This window comes from Aquila chrysaetos, chromosome 17 (genome assembly GCF_900496995.4).
Source record: "Aquila chrysaetos chrysaetos chromosome 17, bAquChr1.4, whole genome shotgun sequence".
Classification (NCBI taxonomy): domain Eukaryota; kingdom Metazoa; phylum Chordata; class Aves; order Accipitriformes; family Accipitridae; genus Aquila; species Aquila chrysaetos.
The window spans coordinates 5,096,475-5,119,732 of NC_044020.1; the positions used below are offsets into that span (position 1 = coordinate 5,096,475).

The 23,258-nt window shown below is 43.0% G+C and overlaps 1 protein-coding gene and 1 long non-coding RNA gene across 10 annotated transcripts; both read right to left on the minus strand.

Moving 5' to 3' along the window:
- Positions 1 to 282: 282 nt before the first annotated feature.
- Positions 283 to 17,553, minus strand: TMEM263 (transmembrane protein 263). Of its 9 annotated transcripts, none has more exons than XM_030040084.2 (5): positions 17,535 to 17,553; positions 13,103 to 13,164; positions 11,925 to 12,037; positions 8,222 to 8,291; positions 283 to 3,027 (listed from the first exon to the last, which is right to left on the minus strand). In XM_030040084.2, the coding sequence occupies exons 4-5, from the start codon at positions 8,283 to 8,285 to the stop codon at positions 2,741 to 2,743; spliced, it is 351 nt and encodes a 116-aa protein (XP_029895944.1). In that variant the 5' UTR covers positions 8,286 to 8,291; positions 11,925 to 12,037; positions 13,103 to 13,164; positions 17,535 to 17,553; the 3' UTR covers positions 283 to 2,740. The 9 variants fall into 9 exon arrangements, with proteins under 9 accessions (XP_029895944.1, XP_029895946.1, XP_029895941.1 ...); XM_030040086.1 differs by lacking the exon at positions 17,535 to 17,553 and adding an exon at positions 16,401 to 16,520 and having other exon boundaries at positions 11,929 to 12,037; XM_030040081.1 differs by lacking the exon at positions 17,535 to 17,553 and adding an exon at positions 16,401 to 16,520.
- A 2,855-nt stretch (positions 17,554 to 20,408) lies between these two features.
- LOC115352267 lies at positions 20,409 to 22,782 on the minus strand. Its single transcript, XR_003927059.2, has 3 exons — positions 22,583 to 22,782; positions 21,611 to 21,789; positions 20,409 to 21,511 (listed from the first exon to the last, which is right to left on the minus strand). It is a non-coding gene; the product is annotated as an uncharacterized LOC115352267 (long non-coding RNA).
- Between the last annotated feature and the right edge of the window lie 476 nt (positions 22,783 to 23,258).

Here is a 23,258-nt window from a genome sequence, read left to right on the forward strand (position 1 = left end):
CCCGAGACACAAGAACAGTCTCACTTCCCCTGAAAATTTCAGGTCCGTATTCCATTCCACTCACTACGATCTTAAAAGTGGGTATCCCCAAGCCTCAGTTCACGCGGGGGAGGAAAGGGTATGAGGGATTTTGTGTTGTGTCTAGGCACAGCCTACATAGTGAAGTTACAGTTTTTGTTAAGAGCTGGTGGGTGCAGATAAAAGGCACTGGGGCACGATATTGTGGGAAGATTTATACCTAAGTATGCCTTTCTCCATAAATTAACTAAGGAAGCTTTCAAATGTCTGAAACAGCAACAATTTAATGTTTCACAAGTGTCAGGACAGAATCAGAACAAGTTTTTAAGATGAAGCAAGTTTCACAAGTGAATGGAAAATATGCAGGATATAGGACAAAGCTCTTTTCAAAAACTAAAACCATATGCCATGTTAAAGTGTTGCAGTTACAAGACTCAGAAGTAATAACTACAGGTTATGTTAATAACAAAACATAATGAAGTGTTGGCAGCTCTTTACAGATCTAACATTGCTTATCTCAGACCACACTTGTTTTGCAGCAAGTTTCGTAGTATAAAAATTAGAGAATATAATAAAAAAGGGGTATGACCAGTTCAACATTTATGCTTTCAGAAAACTATTAGGAAGGGTTTGGTTGAGTGTCACAAATGCCACTATGCTCCAAACAGGTGGCTCTTAAGGGTTCAGTGGTAGCCCTCTGGGGATATGTCTATACTGGAAACTGCAGGGGAGCAGACCATACTAAATTATCTGCTGCAGCTAGATTGCCTCCGATATCCAAGCTAGCTCATTTCTAGAGCTAACTGGTATCCTTAAACTACACTATATTCTATGCAATTAGCTTTTGGCTATAAAAAAGTTAAAAGTCTTCCATTTGTTGCATAAACTTACCTCATCACACCCTTGCAGCAGATGGGAGCTAAGCAGCTGGTGCATCTAACAAAAGGAGCAGATAATGCCGTTTGCTGGGTTTTTGCTCTCCCCACCGCCCCAAATCCCCATGCTTACGAATATCATACTACCAACATATACAATTACTGATACCAAATGAAGTTATTGCAGAGTGCAGTTGAAGTACCAATGGCTCAGAGGGACTAGGTGACTACTGTACCATAATCTACACATAGTGTACTTTCAACACCCATGAATATAGGACTAAGTTTTAGCCAAGTGATATGTTTCGATTTTTTTAAATTTCTAAAAAGTCTCCCTATATATCCTTCTTGTACAACCATAGCCACTGAAAAAGTAAGCTTACGTGCTTAGAAGTTCTCCATAGCAACACAAGCTTTTAGAAAATACTGCATACACAACATTCACAGCCTTCTATGGGCTTCCAAAGAGGTTACTTATTTTGCAAAGTCAGTACACACACACAAAAAAAAAAAAAAAAAAAAAAAAAAAAAGAGATCACCAACAGCTTCTATTTTAAGGCAACCTCAAGCTGTGTCATTACAAGTGCATTTTGCCTCACATGCTGTAGAGGACCTACAGATGTTCCCATTTGAGGTGTGTCAACATTTGGAATCTGTCAGTGTACAATTTACTTGGATTATGCTTCTTTCTCTCTCTTTTTTTTTTTCCATAAGGCCTCACCTACCTTTTTTGGTTTGTTTTTATATAAAAGTATTGCATTTTACTCAACAATCAAAATGCAAACTATGAGAGAAAGATGTAGTGAAAAATTCCTTGCCTTTGATTAAACAGAGCAAGAAGCTAACCTGGTGCATCATGGAGTTGAGACAACAGCTTTGCTAGTTCTTCAGTGGTTTCCAACTACACAAAGGAGTTTCTTTCAAGTCAAACAGTTGTGCTAGATGACCACAAACATCAGCCGTTTCCATTAAGCCATCATTTTTTCTAGTGTCTATAAGAAGTTTATTAGAAGCAAGTTTTCACTTGCAGGAGATAGATGCACATCATTAAATACACCTGAGATGGAGCAATCTTGTTTTCAGTAAAAACTGACAAGGTTTCAGATACCAGGATTTGTAAAGAGAGTCTAAAGCTCATTCTGTGCACTGCACTGAAACAACAGAACAGTCCTTTACACAGCTTCACCTAGTAAAAAGATATTTTTTCTAATAAGGCATTAAGTTAGTTTACTCTTTATGATCCCTTCTACCATGTTGTCAAACTTTCTCACTTCTATCTCCCACTCATTTCCAATTTCTGCACACCTCCAGTTCTATTTGCTCCAGTCTGCACTGGTAGAATGCAGTCACTGATAGTTTACAGGCTGCCTGCAGATGCAGTTTCATAACCAAAACTATTGGGGTACATCCAACAATGCTGTTAGACAGCTGAAGGATCCTTAGCAGGAGGATATGGAAACCACTGAGAACAGTAAATGGCATCTCATCATATTGATGGTACAGCAGAGACTACCAAGTTTCTATGTTCACATTTTAGTCCAAAACTCCAAAAGACTTACAGTAAATGAATATTCAAATACATATTATCCCTTCGGATACACTTACTTCTATAGTTATCAAGTGTAACATTTCACCAGATACAAAGCTTCAATCTAGGCTCTAATAGATCTTCATATGCTGTGCTAGTCAAGCTGCTTCTGTCCTTTTCAGATGAAATCGAGTTACTTGCACAACTCTTTAGAAGATAAAGTGTCTAAGACACATGGCTTCTCATGGTCCAAATCTTAGCAGATTTTAATGCCACTGATGTAATATTCTGAAGAATCGAGTACGTCTCAGTTTTGGTTTTAGTCAGACTTATCCTTTTTCTTTCCTGTTAAAGGCACTTTACTTGCAACAGCAGATCCTACAGCTGTAACACCTCCAGCTACAGCAGAAACACTTCCTTTGACTAGCCCCACTCCCATTGAAGGCACAGATGTGACCGCTGTTTTGGTAATTTCCAAGCTCTTCCCTCCAATCCAAGCAACACCCCCAATCGTGGCACCAACAGCTCCCTTTGTGACACTGAAGAGGCCACCAGTCACACGAGAAAGCATGCCAGGCTGCTGCTGCGGGTGGTCTTTTAATGAACCTAAGGGAGGAAACAACAAGCAAATCAATCATAGTGCTAGGATTAAAGCATTTTCAAAAGAAAAAGTTGCTCATAAGTATTTCCTTTTCTAGCCTAACAGCCACTGCACACAGTATATACTTACCTTGCAGGCTGCTTTTCTTGGATGCTCATACACCACCATAGTTCCAAGTAAGAAAAGACACTTTGCTGCAGCGAGACACACCTCAACACTGTTTTCTAAAATGTAAGTCAATACTGAGCCTACAAATATCAGGCATATAGCTTCCATACGGTCTTACGTGATAAACTTCTGTCCTCTATACACACCACTTTCCCAGACTCTGGGAAGTCTCATGGCCAAATTAGCCTCATTTCCAGACTTTATTAATGGGAGGGGATAACACACCCTCCTGTTTCCCCCATCCTAATATTAAGAGTTAACCCACAGAGGGGGGGACCTCCAAAAGCAGCAGGACTACTTGCTGTTCAAGTCTCTAAGGAAGGACTGGAAAAAGTTTCCTGGAGAAGCAGAGCCAAAGGTTTATTAAAAAAAAAAAAAAAAAAAAAAAAAAAAAAAAAAAAAAAGGTGTTCTTTGAAAACACCTCACCTTGAGACAAAGTTGCTTCTTTCCTTCGTAATTACTGTTTCAAAGATGCTTACAGGGGTTGTGTGCAAAGGGTCAGGAAAGAAGGAAAGAAGGTTACAAACAAGAGCAATCAGAGGAGTCAAAAGAAGCATGAGAAGGACAAAACTGGTGCCAACTCTTCACTGTAGCACTTCCTTTCTTCATCACGTACACAAACTTAATTTTCTTCCAAAAAGGCCTTTTCTGTAATTTGGATAGGGAAGTGGGGCAGGGACGGAAGTCCAATGGCCAAATAAGCTCATTAAATACCAAAAGCGGTCCCCACAGACATTAACAATAGCAAGAGTTACAGGCTCCCAACAGAAGTCCCAATATGATGCACAAAACCAAATCTCAAACCATAGGATTTCTGCATATTATTGATGACGTTAATATGTTTTTTCTTTTTAATGTTATGTTTAACCTGTGTTTTGCCGTTTCTTCCTATATACTGTAGAAGTCAATTCCTATTCCATATTTATGATACAATTACATAGCCTCAACATAATAGAAACCTATTAGAGTAATAGAAAGACTCCCAGAATTAGCCACTTAGCCTTCCAATAGTTTACTAATTACTTTGCATTTCTAAATGTAGGCTTCAAAATCCTAGATACATGCACCTTGCCTCTAAAGGCAACTGAGACTGCAACTCCATGCCCTGCTACTGCCTAAGCATCATCTAATCTTCAAAAAAGAAATAGGAAGATGAAACAGTATGTTAATGTTGTATTTAAGCACACAAGAAAATATCACCTACTGCACCTATAAACCAGTAGCCCCGACACGTCTGTCTACAAGGTATTTTCAGTGTGAACCTTGAGAAATCTCTGGTCTTCACAACAATTTACAGGTAAGCATTTTTCAGCTCCTGCCTTGTCAATTCCTCACCAACCCCAAACACTCCTTAAAAAAAGTTTCAGAGAGAACCATGGCAAGAGACAGCCAGTTAACACAAGTAGGGTGAGTCCCAGAGTTTTTGTATTTTCTAGCTACCTGTAGATAACGTATGGGATTTAACAGATACATTTCCCTTTCCTAGGGAAAAACAACAGGGGGAACCAAGAAAAGAGCAAGTGGAACCACAGTGGGCAGAGGTGGGGAAGAAACAAACATGAAATAAAGAGGTGAGGGAGTCAGCAGCAGAAAGAAAATCCTTGGAAGAGGACAATGAGTCTAAAGAGCCAGGGGAAAAGAAAAATCAGATCTAGATCCACCAGAGATCTCTATCTAGCCCCTGTCAACCCATTTGCTCTGCACTGCAGACATGCCTTAGGAGAACCAGCAGAACAGGTCTCTACTCCAGTGCCCTGACTGCTGACAACTCACATTCAGAGAACAGTTTCCAAGAGTCACCTCCCAGCACTCATCTACAAGATGAAAATGAGGGTGAACAACTTTCCATGCACCTCCAGTGAGTTTGTGATAATGCCAGGACTGAGCCAGGACTCAGAATTTGTTAAAAAAGTTCCAAGTTCGGAGTTCCTACGTGCATGCCTGGAATAATTAAAACAAAAGATGTCATCTAAATGTGAGAATTTCTTACAAGTTCGACAAAAATTTAAAAAAAAAAAAGCATACAGAGGAACAGTGCAGCTCAAGGGAGCAAAAAAATACTAAAAATGCTTCCAGCTTACACTAGTCTCTCTTATTTGAGAAGTTGATGTAGATAACAGAAAGTGTCATGGAAACTAGAAATGTAAGTGACAGCCTTTTACTTAAAGCCAAGTAATACCCTTGCTGGTTCATTCTAGGCCAGCAGCTTTCAACCTGGACATCTCCAGCAAAAATGCATTGCCAACACAAGCACACAGATATCAGAATTCCTATTCACACAAAGAAAGCCTAAAGAGTCACACTCACATAGGAGCATATAGAGCCTGGTATAAAATCCACTGTCTAGGTATTATTCATTAGACAATTCTTGTGACCAGACTCACAGACCTTGTAAAAAATTTGGTTATGAAGTGCTTCACTTCCACCTAACTGGATCACTATCATCAGGGTGAAAGGGAATAGTTTTATCACACTGAAGTTTAAGAGTTGATTTCAGTGAATTAGATCTGACGTTAGCAAGAAAGGACCCATCATAGCTAACTTAAAAAAATAACAAAAGAGAAACAAACAAAAGTAATCTTGACATGCTTTTCCTCACATTACTTCAGGTAGCCAATCCTTCAGCAACATATACTCTATTTCACAAGTATAAATACTGACTGTGACTTGGTGTATTAATAACTTCTGGTGATGGTTGACACATTCCCATTTCATTCCTGTTTGCATTGTCCATGAGATCTAGTAAACGCCTGCAGCTGCAAAAAGTTTTTATTGCCGCTTGATTTCTATTCTAGGATACACATTCCTGGTCTCCTTATTTCTAACCAGTATGAGAAAGAAGGTAAAACAGATCATTCCTAAATCTAGGGAGAAAATTACACAAGTTCCCTGTTCAGGGGTTGGCTCTACCATGCTACCTTGCAGCCAGCTTCCTGCTGAAAAGTGTCCAACAGCCAACAAGAGTTTGAATGAATGTAGGCTGCAAAGGTTGGCACCACTTGCAAAGCAGAAAATAAACCATTAGAATAGCACTACTTATAGAAAGCATGAGCACAAAAGCTTCTTCTACATATGTATTTCTTTAAAGCCTTTGGGCACCAAGCTTGTCAAGTGTGATTTCGACAAACTGGAACTATTTATATCTTTATGAAAAACTGCAAATTGGTTTTGGAATCGAGCCTTTCCTCTAAGGATTTTTTTTGGCAGCCTGTTCAGAGAGCCTGTTCAGATCTTCTTGCCAGCATTGAACTGGTAGCCTTCCATCCTCATTTGGCCACCCTTCTACGATGGTGTAAGCGTATCGCATATGAAGGCCTTGTATGACATTTAAAACAGGGATGTTCTTCAAGGGTATTCCAACATTTTAACTGAAGTCATGAGGCTTGAAGAGTGCACATGAAACAGAATCAAAAGGAAAAAGCCTCTTCAAGGACGGAGTTTCCATTAAGACAAGCTGTGTTTCATTCTGCTCCCTCTAACTACACCAACTTCATCTATTTAGATTTCATATTCAAACTGGTTCTTGTCATACTGAAAGAAGATACTGTGCAGAAGAAAATCAGTCTTAAATGCTCACAAATTTTAAATAAAACCTTGCAATAACTAGTGACGATCAGACTCTGCTGTTATGCTTTGAATCTGGACAACCTACTGAGTATTCTAGGAAGATAAAAAATGCCCACTTGTTTCACTGCCTTCCTCAAGAAAGAATCAGTTGTAGTTTATCAGTCAGACCACTGTTCACTTTCTATACATGAGGTTTAACATGAATAAAACACAATTCCATCTTTAAGGGGGGTGAGGGGGAAAGGCACCTTAAAAATTAGACTTGAAGATAACACACATTAGGGCATAGTTTCCAGCCTAGCATTTGCTTTCAGAAATGCTTCTTGGGATCTTGACAACCCTGTAAGAGCTTAAAAAGAAAGATTTTTGTCCTCACACCAGGACACTGTAACAAGTTCAAGTATAGTAGAGCTTAAGAACCACTGTGCCATGAAAAATCTATTTCTCCCTTTCCACTCTTCTTGTACTTGTGTTTCCTGCCTAATAGTTGTTAAGAATAGAGTGAGTTATTCCACTTCAAGCCCTTCTGCTACAGTTAGTGGATAATACTGTTGTTCAAGTGAAGTAAATTGTTCAGTCATACAACATACAAAAGCTGAGGAAAAAACCAACCAACCAACCAAACAGAGCTCGAAAGGGTCATCATAAATTGAAAAGCAATGAACCGAGAGGAATCGTCACTCACCCACCTCTACATCCAACACACTTGGTCTTAAAGCAAGAGAAGACAAAACACAGACAACCTGTGTGCCAAGAATGGCTTTTGATCTAGTATGCTTCCAGTCACATTAGGCAAACAGGACTCTTCACAGTCCTGCTGTTCCACAGCCCAGAAGGGAACTCTGCTCATTTGCAACTGCATTTCCTCTGCAGATTCAATAACCGATTTAAGATTCATTTGATTCAGGAGACCAAGATGCCACTGCATTAATGAAGTCAAGTGTGTGTTTGTTTTTAGGAAACCATGAGATTAAGGCAACAGTTAGAACCACAGTTAATTGTATGATGGAAAAGGGTCTCCAAAAGTAGTAATAAAGTTCCATGTATTTTTTAAACACTTCTTGTTTAAAAGTCACAAGCACTATGAACTCAGCAAGGACTCCGAAAGTGAAGCCGGGCTCTTTCCATCTCACATAATGAACAGCAGAAATAAATACCTATTGGACCAATTCACATCTCTGGAAACTAATCTGCAAATTATGTCCTTCAGTATCTGCCCATCTTCTCTATAATTTATCAGTACAGTTGTTCACTGAGTTATATTCAGTGGCCTTATTGTTATTGCGATAATGCAGAAGTGAAGAATAATCCAGGCCCATCCCATTCCAGGGCTGGCTTGCTTACTGTTACTTAAATGAAAGTTAAAGTGTTCAGCTTGCAGATTTTTTTTTTTTTTTTAAAGAGATCTGAACTTCTGATGAAATTCTGTGAATATACTTGATATTATGAAAACTAATACATACCTTCTGGTGGTTCATCATGAAGGTATGATGGGACTTCCTGTTGATTTTTGTCCGTTTGATTCATTATTGCCTAAAAAAGAAATTCACATATGCTGTACATCTTTTCTGGCAACTCATAAACGTAATCCATGAATCCAAAATGCACATAGGTTAAGTTCCACAGAAAAGGAAGTTCTTTTTCGTTACTAGATACACTAGCAGCTCCTGCCAAACTACTGCTATTTCATACTGCTAAAAAGCAATCAGGAAGAAAAACAGTATGAAAAACAAAACAGCCACTCTCATACAATAGTTTATGTACTAAAAAAAGCAAAGCCCAGTGATCATAGAGGTGGTGGGCACTAGAAAAAACAGCAGCAGCATGCCTGTAAGATCTGTTAGTACGTGGAAAGCAGCACTTCAAAGAAACAAGTCCTTGCAGCAGAATTTAAATAAATGCCATGAAAACAAGATGGAAGAAATGTAATGAAAACACTCCGTTTATCTTGTAGCAGTACTGCATACACAGTGTGGTGATAGCAGCAGAACTAGACTGTTTTAACTCTACACAAACTTTCCAATGAAAACATTTCAGAAAGGAGATTTCTTTACATCAAAAGCTGTTTCCTCGAGCAGTTCTAGAGCAGCAGTCCCTGACAGTGAGGGGAAGCACAGGAGAAAGCTCAAATCAGCAGCTCTGCTTACTGCATTTCCCCTTTCGAGGGGAAGAAAGAAATATCTAGTCCAGGTTTCCCTCCTGCTTTCCTCCCCCACCAAAATGTGCCTCAGTGTTAAGTCCTGCCTCCTTCCCTGAGCCCCCCTGCCAATCCTGCTTTCCCTCCTCAGCAGGCACTGAGGTCACGAAAAGAAAAACAAGTTGCACTAAGCATCCTTCTATCTTCCTGCCAGTGACCTCTTAGTTCCCTTCTCCCTGCACATATAGGCAAGCCTTTAAATCATTTACATTTCTTCCAGGAGTCACCGACCACCAAAAAAAATAATTCCAGCTTGTCTTGCCATGCACAGATCTCTCTGTACCTCCTCTGGGTGAGGAAGGAGTGGCTGGGATCTGAAGAAGGGATGAGAAGGCAGAAGCAGAACTTGAGGGTGGGAAGACTCACCTGGAGAACAACAGCTAAAACCCTCGTAGTATAATTATGAAGTCAAAACATCACAGTAAAAAACGGCACCCACTCACTAAATGATAGATCCTTGGATGCAAAGCAAGCCTAAATTGAATATTAACGAGACCTCACAATCAGCACTAAGGGTATCAGTTCATGACTCAGAAAACATAAGTACTTTTAGACAAGAAGCTGAACAAGAAAGCAAGCAAAAAAACCTACTACCAGGGTTGCTGATTTGATGGTAACACTGAACAAGTACCTAACAAAAGCCAGAAACACAAACATGGAAGCTAAGAAATAGGAAAGTGAGTAGTAACACATCAAGATGGACGACCTGATAAATGAGGGCTAAGAGGCAATTTGAAAAAGTAACAATCATAGAATTCCTTGCTACTTTATTTAATCACAGGTCAGCAAGTCCAAAAAAAAAAAAAAAAAAAAAGAAAGGCAAGAGAGCCCAGTTGATCACAGGGAGCAACCAAGGGCAGTCAGGTTCTGAGAAAGAACTGGATTCAGGTACTACATGACTTCTTTGCATTCATCTAATGCAAGCTGGAAAAAATACAAAGATTTATCCTCACTATGTGAAGTTACATGTAGGTTGTTGCTTTTTTCCAACTTGAAACAAAAATATCAAGCACTATAAGAAAGAGAAGGCAGATGCTGTAACAAACTGAGAGGCCTGACATTATTTGATCAAAACATCTGTACAAAGATACAAAGCAACTACGTTCCTACTTAACATGTGGCCATTTTGTTCGTTAAGATGATTACTCTATCAGGAATTTGGAAAGAGTTTATTCGCTGCATTAGGGAAGGTCCTAAAAAAAGTAAAATAAGAGTCACAACCTAGCAAGTCTTACTTCAAGCAAAGGAATAAAAAAAGTGACCAGAACAGTTTTAAAGCAGACGCAAGGGAGACACAAATGAGTTAAGCCAGAGATAAATTAATTTTTATAAAGAACTCCCTCCGCTAATATACTTGTATCTAGCTCGCATGTAACTCCCAAAAGAAATTCAGATGAAATTGCTTGTTTGAGCTCCCAAAAAGTTTCTGCCAACAATTCCTCATAAGAGGCTCAGAAAAGTTATTTAATCAGACAAAATACTGTCACGGATTATCAGCAAGTTTAGAGGGGAATTGGAGCAAGTTACCAATTTTGAACGTGGCAGAACACTAGAAAGCATCACAAGGCTCCACACAAGTTTTAGTATTTTCTGCTATTAAGAAGGTATTGGACACAGCAGCACTGACAGCAGATACAGCCCTGATGAAGTACCAAGGATCTGTTGTGTTAGGCATGATACAAGTATTTAAGATGACACCTGTCCAATGGAAAGAGTCAGAGTAAGACTGGCAAACAGTGCAGGTAAAAGATGCTTTCATAACTCTCCGTAATCCAGTTTAGGCCACTGACAGATTTGCTTGCAGTTCCTGCAAAGCTAAATGAGCAAAGCAATGTATTGGCAGGGGAGTTTCACAGCAGAGTTTCTAGTTTAGTGATGAAGTATTTAAAAAAAAAAACACAAGTGTAAAATCACAGCACTACCTAAAAGAAGTGGTAAGATCAGGCATTCCCTCCCCTGCTACCCTCCCTAGAACCTCAAGGTTACATAATTCTTGACCACAAGCTACTTTTTTTTAAAAGGTAGACAGGAATATTACACAATATATCACTCACATGCAATGATTTAACACAATTGCAACTCCTTCTAAACCACAGAAATACTTCACTCTCTTACAACTACATGGACCACAGTGGTCTATCTTCTACAGCCCAGGCACCTGCTGCTACCAGACCCCAGAAGTCAATGGAGTACTACACGGGCCTGAGAAGAGCAGCAAAGGGAAATAAGTCACTGTCGGTAGGACTGAATTTGTTCTACACAGAAGGGAGCCTTCAGGGGTCTACAGAGCAGAAAGTTGAGAACTACTGTATGATGTGTAGTTCTACAGGTGCCTGGAAGCACTCTAGGAATGCTACAAAAGATGTGCCTAACCAGCCTGTGCTAGGTTTTACTCACTGTTCTCCTACTACATCAATGCAAGTGAAAACAGAATCTCATCACTGTCAGAAAAGGCTCACAGCTTGGCCAAAACCAGAACCTAGCACACAAGAGCTCACAAGGCGTAATTCAAGTCCTTTTGTTTTTCTGTAGAAGCTCTCCAGTGAATCACAGAATCAAGACCGAGATCCAACAAAGCACTTCAGCAGAAAACTTTCAGGTATCTAGGTTACAGCCTGCATCATGCATCCTTATATCCAATTTAACATGTCAGGAGACTTAAGAGCCTCTGAAAAGATCCAAAATCCCGTGTGCTAAACAGGGTGTAGCATATCTGGCAAACAGAAAATACTACACACAGGAGCATGTCTTAAACCTGGCTCTCCTCCAGAGATTAAGGTATTTCTATTGACTGGAGGTCAAAGGGCTGGAGGCCAAAGGCCTGGAACAACTGCTTGGTGGCAGGTGATTTCATCCAGTCTTCAAACGAAGAGGGCAGGATTATAATTTTTTTCTTCAAAAATTGGAGTTAGAAAAGCAGAAACCGTTTGCTATCTTTTACGTAATACCATCAAGGTGAAAACACTCACATACAATTCAATGCCTCCTTTAAGATCCAAGCTCTTAAGTCCCACTTTGCGACAGGGTCCCTGGTCACCAGACTGCAGTGTATCCTAAGGGAGGTTCCTCTTCACGCTCCCTGCTGAAGGTGTGTCCCCACAGAGAAGAAGAAAGCAAAATTCATGAGACCCAACAGAGTTAGATGAGTTAGCTCAGCTAACACTTAAGGCACCGATCCAGAGGTGCAAGGGTAAGACTTTTGTGCAGAGAATTGGGTCATTCAGACATGGTATTGGTTAAGGAACTTTGAAAACTTAAGTTGGAAGCTGCAGATTCAAAGTCCCCTATGCACTGAATCATTAGTCACAATTATTACTGTTATTGCAAGCACATGCAACAAGGCAAAGACTTATCAGAAGCCTGAACTTTGGAACTTCTCTGACATGTTTTTCAGAATCTTCTTCAAAGTATGCTAAGACTGGCCAAAAAAAAGGGAAAAAAGAAAGAAGGCAAATAGATCTTTCTTTGGCATTTTCATCCCGTGATGCCAAATTCAGTGTCTTGCATCACTGGGGAAAAGCCTCCAGCTTCATTTAACACCTGCATTGTATGATCACACTGAACAAGGTAGGATCTCTATGAGTCCTGGCAGAACTCATACAGACATTCATGAAGCAGACATCTAGTATATCAGCAGCACTCTCCAGTTTCTTTCTTCATCTGTGCAGACGAATATGTAAGCTTTGTGTTTTCTTATGTCAAGTGGAAGCAAACCCAGATATTAAAAAAAGATTTCAGACAGGAACACATGTAAACTACTTTCTGGGTTTTTTTTTCCCCTGTGCGCTTATGAAGGTGCTAGTCATTCAAGAGATAAGGGGTAACTCCTCATCTTTTTTTAACAACACATTAAAATATGTATCAACCTTCACACTAAAACAAAATAAAAGTGGAAGTCACTCTTTCAATTGGTTTAAAGAAGAAAACACACTTTCGTATTGTCAGAATATGAAATATACAGGAAGCTTCAAAGTTTTACACAGTTGTAAAGAAAGAAGTAGTTTAGAAGAGAATTTTTAATTCAAGAGCTATTTATAACATTAACACTGCTATAGGACCCTGAATGAAAGCTCTAGGAAGCTCTGGAGGTAATGGTACAGCCACACATACATTCACATCAAAGCTGATAAAAATAAAACTTTCTCACCAAATATATTCCTTCGTGAAGATCTCTAGTTAGTCGTTTCCAAAAAAGTATTTTGCATACACCTACGAGAAAAGCAGAAGGTTAACGACATGTTATGGAACAGCGCTACTGTCACATACCTGCCCTGGGTGTATGGTGGGAATCATAAATACAAAGCCCCACGGTATCGGAGAAGCACACTCGGCGTGGCCTTAAGATACCAAAATTTTGTGAAATTTCTCTCACCAAAACACAGATTCCTTCTGTGTTCTTGGGCAATGGAGATAATTCTACTTGCTCCATATGCTGTCATGAGGATTACTACGAAAGGGTGGTAATCAATGTTAAGACACAACCTCTCCTTAACGAGTCTGCAGTTCTCAGACAGCCATTTATGTAAAATTTTAGCCTTCCATTGAAAAGTGGGCTCTAACCATTACAGACGTGTGCACAGCTTCCCGAGCTTCAGATGATGCTCTTGTCTTTCTGACTTTACAGACAAAAAGCCCTACTGTTTCAGCATAGCAAACCTGGCCCAAGCAGCAGCCAGTAAAAACTGGCTGGTTTCAATGCCACTACTCAGATATTTGCAGGCAGCAATGAAACTACCCAAGGATGGGGCCAATTTCAGTTGGCAGCATAACGCTGCTCCAGAAAGCTGCAGCAGCAGCAGACAGTGCTGGAACTATTCACCTGACAGAACTGCAAACAAACCAATCACCTCATCTTAGTCCACCACAAAAAAAATTATCTTCCTTCTGCACACCAGCTATGCAGTTAGAAAGCTTGGCTACAGAGCTGATGGAAAACAAAACAATCCTTGCCACGTGCACAGCTCTCCTTCCCCTCTTTCAGCAGCTGCAGCAGATTTCAAAATGAACCTGATGTCTTTCACGTACATGAAAAAAAATTATTTTTAGGGATGATACTTTAAGAAATGCATTTTGGAAAGAGTAACAGCGCTCTACTCTCTAAATTAAACAAGGAAATAAGCACAAAGCCAAAAAGGTAATCCCACCCATGGCTGCTCTTCAGGATACTGCTTCAAGCCGCACAAGCGACCCCTGACTATTAGCTTCCCCGCTTTACACCTTGGACTAGGGCTTGTAACATGTTACAGGTAAGAGGGCTCAGTGCTGTTACTTCTCCCAGACACAACCCTCAGAGCATAGCCGATATGGAAGTGTGTTTTTTCAGTTAGTTAATGCAAGGGAGACAGTTGACTGAGCTTCTGCAAGAAGAAAGAGTCAACGCTAACAGCGCTGAAGTAAAAAAACAAATCCAGGCACGTAGAAAGCGTATAGCTAAAAACCAAGAGCATAGCTGACATTTCAACAAGCCTTCTATTTAAAAGCCAAGTTTCAAAATTCAGATTTATATACAAAGCAAGACTGGCTTGGAAGTGAGCATGCCTGTTTCAGAGGAAAAAAAGACAGTTTTCAGGGAAAGACAACAAAAAGTTGATCAGATGATCAACCCGATGTTGGAAATCAAATTTTCTACGAAGCAAGGATTCGCAAGATACTAAATCAAAGGTGGCAGGAACCCGAATACCCCTTTTCTAGTCCTCCAGAACTGGTTTCTAGAAATTAAATGGTAGATTCCAGTAAGGCAGAGGGCACAGCTTCAGAAAGGTCACGGAAGCTCCATTTTATCAGTCCTGTCATCCTCTACCTCCTGCTAGCTCAGCTTTCCAAAGCAGAGCCTTCCCCATTTCTTCTAATAGTTTCCCGATGCCTGAGCTCCACACCCGCCTCAGCTCTCTTTTTCCAGGAGACCTATAAAGACAAAACCTGACAGTGCCTAACAGCCAGGGCGATAAAGTAGCTGCGGAACTTCCTTGCCACCCCTGCTAATGGAATAATGAACTTTTTCGCTAGCACCCACCACCTGTTTGTTGACTCCTATCTGACATTTAGACCTGTTCACTTGCCGGAAAAGGAATGCTTTTGCGACACAGTTCATTTCTATACTGAGGAGGCAGCACCAACTCTACTGAATGTTTAACCACACCTTAACAGAAAGCTTTAAAAAAACCCGTCTGGATAGTTTTTACTGAGAAGTCTTAAAATTGATGCGCATACAAACCAGCAGTTGTGTACTAAATTAAGGTATCCTATATGTACCCTTCCAATTATACAGACACGCCGCCTGAAGCAATGCTCTGGACACACTGAAGCAGACTACGTGCACTTGGTATTTATCTTCCTTACGGAGCGACGTCCTGATTCAGCGTGCATGTTTTCAGCCCAGTTAAATGAGCAGAAGGAAGCATTTAATCGCATCTGCAGAGACTGCCTATGAGCTTCGCACAATGACCAGAACCAGCTGCACGGCTAAAATAACTTGGATTTATGTTCGGGCCACACCACATAAACGCCTAGGCTAGGCGAATGCTGAAAGCTAACCTGCTCCCGAACGGTTTGCAAAAAAACTCTTCCAGATTCTGCTCCAGCAAGCTGGACTTGAGAGAAACGGATGAAATAAGGCGCAGCTCGCTACAGGCGACATCTGAAGAGAGCGAACTTTAAAAAGAAGAAAAGAAAACCCGAAACAAAGCTTCCCCCGGCACGCAGAACTTCACGGCGGAGAAGGAGCCCAGCCAGGAGCGAGGCCGAGGCGCGCACGGCTTCCGCCGCTGCCCTCCCCGGTAGGCGGGAGGCGCCGCCGCGGAGGCGGGGAGCGCGGCGCCCGGCAGCGGCAGGACGCTGCAGCCGACCCCGGTCCCGGTCGCGGTCCCGCACCCGAGGAGGCGCCGACTCCGGCCCGTCGAGGCCCCACACCCCGCGTGGCGGGGCGGCCCAAGGGCCCCCCCCCCCCCCCCCCCCGCAGCCCCCTCCACGTCCTCCCCTCGCGGCTACCTGCCTCCCCGGCGGAGCTGAGGAGGCGGCCCGGCAAGCGACCCGCTCCGCCGGGCCGGCCGCGGGCACCGCCGGGCACCTCGGCGCAGGGCGGCGGCACTGACGTGGCAGCCAAGGCCGCGGCGGAGCCGCTACGGCCGGCCCGGCCCGCCCTCCCTTCCCTCTCTCCCCTCACGCCCCCCCCCGGTGCGGCGGCAGGAAGCACAAAGGCGGGCGGGCTGCGCGGCGGGAGGCGCCGGGGGCAGGTGGCGGCGGCCCCGCTCCGCTCCCCCGGGCCCGCCTCACCCGCCGGCGGCTCCGCCGGGACGCGCCGGGTCCCCCCCCGCCTCCTCCCCCAGAAGTTTCCCTTCCTCCTCGGGGAACGACAAGAGGGGAAGCAGGAAGGGCGCTCGGGCGGCTGCCCGCCGGGCTCCCCGGCTAACGGCGGAGCGGCAGCAAGCCGCTCAGCCCTCACTCACCACACGGCTCGGCCGGGTTCCGCCGCAGACTTTACTCCTGCGCCTTTCCCCGCTGCTGCCGACGTGGCGCCCGCCCCGTCGGCGCCCGCAGACCCCGCCCCAGCGCCCGGCGCGGCGCGGCCCCCTCGGCGGCCGGGGGGGCGCGCAGGCGCCGCCGCTCCCGCCCCTTCTCCGCCCGGGGCCCCCCCCGCGGTCTCCTTCTCCGGCGCCACAACGTCCCTGCCGTCCCCCCGGGCCGACCCTCATGGCCCCCACGGGGCCCAGTGTGGGTCCTGCGCCGAGCGAGGCCTCCGAGGCTGCGGGGTCGGGGCGGTGAGGGTGGAGGAAGATGGCAGGGGGTGGCAGGGTAGAGGAGAGGAGGAAGGGGAGGACAGCGTTGCCATCGCTGACCGAGATGCTGTGGGGTGCTGGGGTTTGGCTTGCGGCGCTCGGTTGGGCTGGCGAGCGCCTCGGCCGGGGTGAATAGACTGGGGGGCCCCGGCCGTGCTGCCGGTGGAAAGGGGAGGCCGCAGAAGCTCCCCGCGGCCTGCGAGGAGCACCGGTGCGGTGCCAGCGGTGAAGCCGCTAACGCTAAGCCAGAGGATCTGGGTTTGCATTCAGCAGCGTTGACATTACACCCTTTATCCCAGCTATTATGTGAGTGAGCGGAGCTACTCCCATGCAACCTGTAGGGAATAAAGTTGTAGTCATGATGGTTTAAGGGCATGGGTTTCTAGGCAGCTACACTAACGGGGATAGTTGGGGAATGACAAGTTTTCTGGCGCTCGCTGCCTCCTTTGGGACCGCTCCATGTGCATCTCTAAGGATCTTTGGGGATGAACAATGACTTTCAAGTTTCTTAGACAAGGAAGTGTTGGGTGGCCAAGGGAGAGAGGGAAGTCCCAGGTCCTTTGTGAGTTTAGAAACAGAACTCTCATCAGCACAGAAGTACTAAATACCCCATGAAATGCTTCACAAGATTAAAAAACTTGCATAGGCAAACTACCACCCCCTGCTTCCTCTGCCCAGCTTCATGCTTGACTGCACCCTTCTGCTCCACCCTCCTCTCTAAGAAGAGGTGTGTATTGAGAATAATCTTTCCTGGACGCCTCCAAAATCATTAATCCCTGTCTGAAGTGTGAACTCGGTTCTTACTTGGAAAATACAAAGGAGCACCCTGTTTCCACAGAGATCTGTCTAAAGAGGCCTTTTCCTGGCTCTTTATCAGCCCCAGCTTCAGCAGTTTACCTCTGGATTAGCACAGAGGGACGTAACGCAGGTGTGAGATGAAGGTGAAAGAGACCTGTCCTCCTCAGAGTGTGCAGATCTAGTCAGACATCACTGGGCAGCTGCAGGAGCATCAATGTGACCCATCAGAGCAAACACTGTACGGGCCTCGGAGGGGTTTGCTGATAACCGGGACTCGGCATTCCTGACATGCTGAACGAATACCAGCCAGCCATATTCTTTAGTTTGGCACTGAATGGGTGAAAGCATGAGTGCGGGAGAATCCAAGTGAAAAACCAAGGGCGGTGTCTGGTCGGGAGCACGCTTTGGGATCTTTCAGGACATGGGAGGCACACAGGGTGCACGAATTAGTCGTGTTCTTTGGAAATAGTACACAGGCCCACAGGAGTCCTACGCTGGGGTCTTGATTTCCACCTGGGAGAACAGGTCTGTGGCTCTCCAAACAGAGTTTACCTCCCTGGTACTAACAGATGACACCTGCCACTGTTACCATCTTTTTGGTCTTTGAGATAAGGGGATTTTCCTATAGCTGATATTCATCCCTTGCCCTAAGGCCCAGGCGTACACAGTGCTTTCATTATGTGTGGTGCTCTGCTTCAAACGCAAGGCCTGTAGCTTCATGTTTCTGGTGGCAGCAGAAAGAGTTGCTGCTTGAGTATTTTCTCTAAGAGTTAATCAATCACCATAAACTTTACAGCATGAGGCATCAAAGAATGTTTTGCCTCCTAGTAACTGAAAATGAAAGGCATTGCAGAGATAAAAATCTTTTCTTTTTCAAATTCTGAAAGACTTAGGGTGGCACAGAAGGACTTGGGTTGGTGAAGTGGTTTGCTGAGCAAACGGAAAGAGCCAACTTCCTCGTAAAACCACAGCCATTGGCAGTGGAGTCTCACTGGCAGGTGTAACAACCGAAAAAACTTCAGGCTGATACCTCTGCAAACAACAGAAAACAAATGAGCGGCGTCCCTGTTACTTTGCTAAACCAACGCTGAAGCTGAGGAAAAGATTTTGTTTGCAGAGGTGTCATCATTGTGACTATTTTTGCTCTCATTTAATTTTTCATGCATTGAATGTTTCCTTCATAGTCTCAAAGATGGTCCGGTGTTGGTATATGTAAGACTTCCTCAGTATTATTTAGTCTTTATGAGAAATAAATAACCTTCTTTCACTGGAAGTAGCATATAAGCAGCTTCTTAACAATTTTAAAATGGAAAAAATACAACATTCAGTCTTCCCCCATGGAGGAGTGGTTCCTTTCTTTAGATTATAGGTTTTTAGATTTTTGTCTGTGAATGCACTATGATTACAGATGCAGAAAATAATTGAAGTAAGGTCAAAATATATACATTTTGTGTTCCATTATGATGATTGTGGTTACTTCTAGTGCTGCAGTAGCTGTGGGGAACTGCAGCCAGGCTTGGAGTTTCACTGTATTGGATTCAATGTAGACCTAGGAAACAGCTCTGAAAGGAGTCGTCCTCTTTCAGTGCAGAACTTCATTTAAAATGTGACGTGTGTCTCCTGAACTCCTAGGCCTCGCAGTTCCGTTTTTCCCATTGTAGGTAGCCGTTGTGAAAAGTCAAAGCTGTGGGGAGAGCATCAGGCTCTTAAGTCTGGTGAAGTCAACAGGCATGTGACTGGACAGCAAACTCCATCTCAACTGTTTGCTCAACAGGAGACCTGAATGAGGAGCACAACCAGAAAGCATGTGAGATACTGCATGTGCTGTTTTATTTGGTTCCTTTCTAGAGATAATGAAGTAGAGCAGCCAAGGGTGAAGGCCAGAGATGGACCTTATGGGGTGCCGTTTCCTAACTTGTATGCCGTGGATGTGAATACATCCCTATTGCAGATCCGTGCCTGTGGTGTAGTGGAGAGACATTAGGCAAGAACTGTGCTTTTGCAAATTAGAAATATAAATCTACCTTGGGGCTTACAAATGGGTTACCTGAGTAGATAACCTAGGTTAACAGTGTGCTGGAAGGAAGGGAGGAGGGAGGGAGATTAAAATCCAACATTTGTTGGTAGTGAGGCCACTGGCCGATGTTACCTTACTAACAAAACCAGGTTGGAATGAAAGAGCAGCACAAGCCGCTCAAACGTATATAATGTCTTCATTACATATGGAGAGACATGCTTAATTAAGCGTGATGCCTTACCTGCAGACGCATCTCGTCTCATAGAAAATGAAACTGTCTGTCTGCTAGGAGTACTGGGTGACTGTAGCATACAAGGGAAGAAAGTCAGAGACATGAGTTGGTTGTACAACATTTTTGGTTGATGGTTCAGAAAGTAACAGATCAAACATACTACCGAAGTACCACTACAGTGCTGGGTACCAACAGAAAGACCAGAGTATCCTCATTCCTTTTTATAACACAGCTGACTGCAGTTATACCAATACAAATTGGGAATAAGCAAGAATAGATTTTAAGTCTTAGGCTGTTAACTGTTTGGAGGTATCTTTTTTGTTAGATGTGCACACACAAGTTCAAGTCATTATCACAATATAATTATATACTTAAAAAAAATTATCAAGAGCCGTGGTTTTGCAGATTGTACTGTCATCTCATTACTGAGTCATTAAAAAACTGGTTCCAGCAGCAGAACTATTAATGAGCTTGTTTCAAGTAGCGTATGCTTTGTGCTTACTTGGCGCTCTGCCTCAGTTTAATTAAGATTTTAAATTTACATACTGATATTCAACCATATGTTGCACTAGTGTTTACAAAAGTGAATAGATTTTATTGTCCTCATTTTATAGGTCAGGACACGGTGTCATTTTGGGGTCAAGTGACAAGACTGAAGCCACCCAACCCGTGAAGCAGTCTGATCTGTTGTTCAACCTGCAGGGTGGCATTTCCTCCGTACAACTGAGAGGATGATTGGGTGGACATTGACAAACCTGGAACAAAATAATTACAGTAATATTATTCAGGAGAACTATAGTACCCGGTTTAATGTATTCATTAAGATTTGTTGCAAAGATCACAGAAAAGCTTTCTGTCTGTGGAAGTGCAGTGGCCAATTTAAAAATGTACCTTTGACAGGAAAATGATCAGAATAATTGAAGTGATTTCTCAGAGAAAGAAAAACAGATAATCACATAGTAAGAAACAGTATTGTTCCTCCTATCACGCTTTCTTTACATTATCAGCAATTATTTGATGTTCCAATCCTGCAAGTCTTATGAATATGAGCAGTCATGAGTAGCATGACCAAAGTTTGTGGAAACAAATGAGCCTGGAAAGGTCAGATCCCTGCCTTGAATAAATAGGTATAGATGATAATGTTGCTGTTTGGTCTCCTAGGTGTGGCATGCTGCATAGAAGTGCAGCAACTCTTTTGTGACAGTTTGTTTTTTTATCCAGTTTTAAATAAAATGTCCTTCTTGCTGTTTCCCAGCTGTTTGCTCTACTTATTAGTGCATTTTCGTAAGCTTTTTGCTCTTTTTTATGAAGGTGGAGGGTTGACTGATTTACCCGTTGGGTGTGTGTTCACCCACTTTCATAGTGTCTAACCTCTGAAGAAAATTGTTGGCATGGGAACCTCCCCTAAGAGACTGACATTTAAAATAACAAGCTGTGCTAAGCATGAAGTCACTCCTCAAGTCTATCTCTACCATGCCTCCATTTTTGTTATGAAACAAAACATTAACATTATCAGATTTCCAGATCTACACAGCAAGACATCCTTCCATGTTTTTGAGGGTACAAACAAAGCGAAGGTAAAACCCAGGCCTGTAAGGGCACTGAGCACCTCTTTCCTTGCTTTTGTCTCCCAAGGGGTCTCTGCAGAGCTGAGTACATACCTTCCGTCAGTTTAATTAGACATTCAACTCCCTGCTCTGCTTCCTTATTCTTCCCAGTGGACTGATGAGACATCTAAGTATTTGGAAAATCAGGCTGGTATCTCCATACTTTGTTACAGTTATTTAATTACTGGGTTATAGATAGTCAAATGCTTTCATGTAATCTTGGTACCTTCCAGAGGTGGCAGTGTAACAATAAAACACTCCACGATCTGTCTTAAGGTCTAGTAGATGGTCTGATCATTGCTAGCTGTTAAGCAGGAGAGCCAACAGATTACCACTGGTACTCAAGGTGTGCATATTGCAGTAGTGACATGCCAGAGACTCTTTTTGCTGTTATTGTGTTTATTGCTACAAATGAAAAGACAAATACGAAACAAAGAGTTGTAAAACAGGTGTGGGAATACTCAGAAAAACTACCTTCATTTAAATTTTGAACTAGAAATCAAATACTTCAAATAAGGTAATACTGACACTGCTAAGAACTGAATACTTTACGACCTGTGCCTGATCTCTGCCTGATCGCTCCATACTTATAGTTGGCATATTGAGGGGATGAAAGGAACATTCAAAAGTAAAGGAAGCCACATGGTTTCATAAACCCTGGACCCAACCCTCTGAACACCGTCAAATACAATCCTGTAGACAACTCGATCTAAATTCTGCACAATGGTTTTGTACCCTTCTCCTCTATGTGGAGTATAGTTTCCTTCCTTCTCCCCATTTTTCTAATCAAACCCTATATTTCCTTTAATTCCTCTTTTTCTTCAAGGAAAGAATAAAAATAATAACAGTGATGATGAGGATGATGATGGTATAATTCATTACTTGCATTTTATGGCACTGACTCACTCCTGTAATGCAGTTAACAGTCTGTAGAAAGCACAGAACTCCTTTTTTGGAAAGAAGTGATGGGATTGCTGTCCTTGCTTAGGGGACATCCCAGTACATTTCTGACATCCTGTGGAGCAGGCAGAAGCTGGGTGTCAGAGGTGGCATGTGCAGTCAGCCTGAACACTCGTGGTGGGAGCTGCAGCTTTGCAAGGTCCTGCCATGGGTGATTTGGAAATTCTTGCTGTGCTACCGGGAAGGGGAGTGGGACAGCGAAAAGGTGGCTGTAAGGCTTGGGGTTACAGGGACTTACAGAGTTTTTATCTGCTGTGCAGTGCACTCGGTGACTTTGCAGTTCTGCAATCCTTTCCCCTTCATTAGTCATATCCCATCATTGACCCATCATTAACCACTTCCCATCATTAGCTACACTGTCGGCTCTGAACCCGCTTTAGAGTTCAGGCACTAAATAATGACAGTCTTCTCAGCTTGCTTGGCTGTGGGTCATTTCCAAACAACATGAGGTACCTAGAATAGAAAATTAAAGAAAAGAAGACATTTTTCTGAGTAGAACTGTGAAATGGGTAAAGCCTCACAAGACTGGATCTTCCTTGGAGAAACATAGTGCATCATATTCACTGTGCATTATGGGGAGTATGAGGGAGAAGGTGCCATTTGTTAATACATAGACCCAATAGAATTAATCAAAGATGTAGAAAGGGAATGTTCTGACTACTTGTTGATTATAAAATGACAATATGATAATTTTGATTATAAACTGCAAAAACACCCTAATATTTCTAAGCAAAAACATGCAAATCAGTCCCATCTCTGTACAGATAAAATCACACACCCTGGTCAGTGCTGTTCCGTCTGTGCTGACATCTTACGGTGTCTGGAGCAATGCTGTGGAGAGAGAATGAGTTGCCTGTAAATCTTAACAGCTCAGGAGCCAGAAGGCAAGTAAGGGCAAGTTAAACCCATTTGAT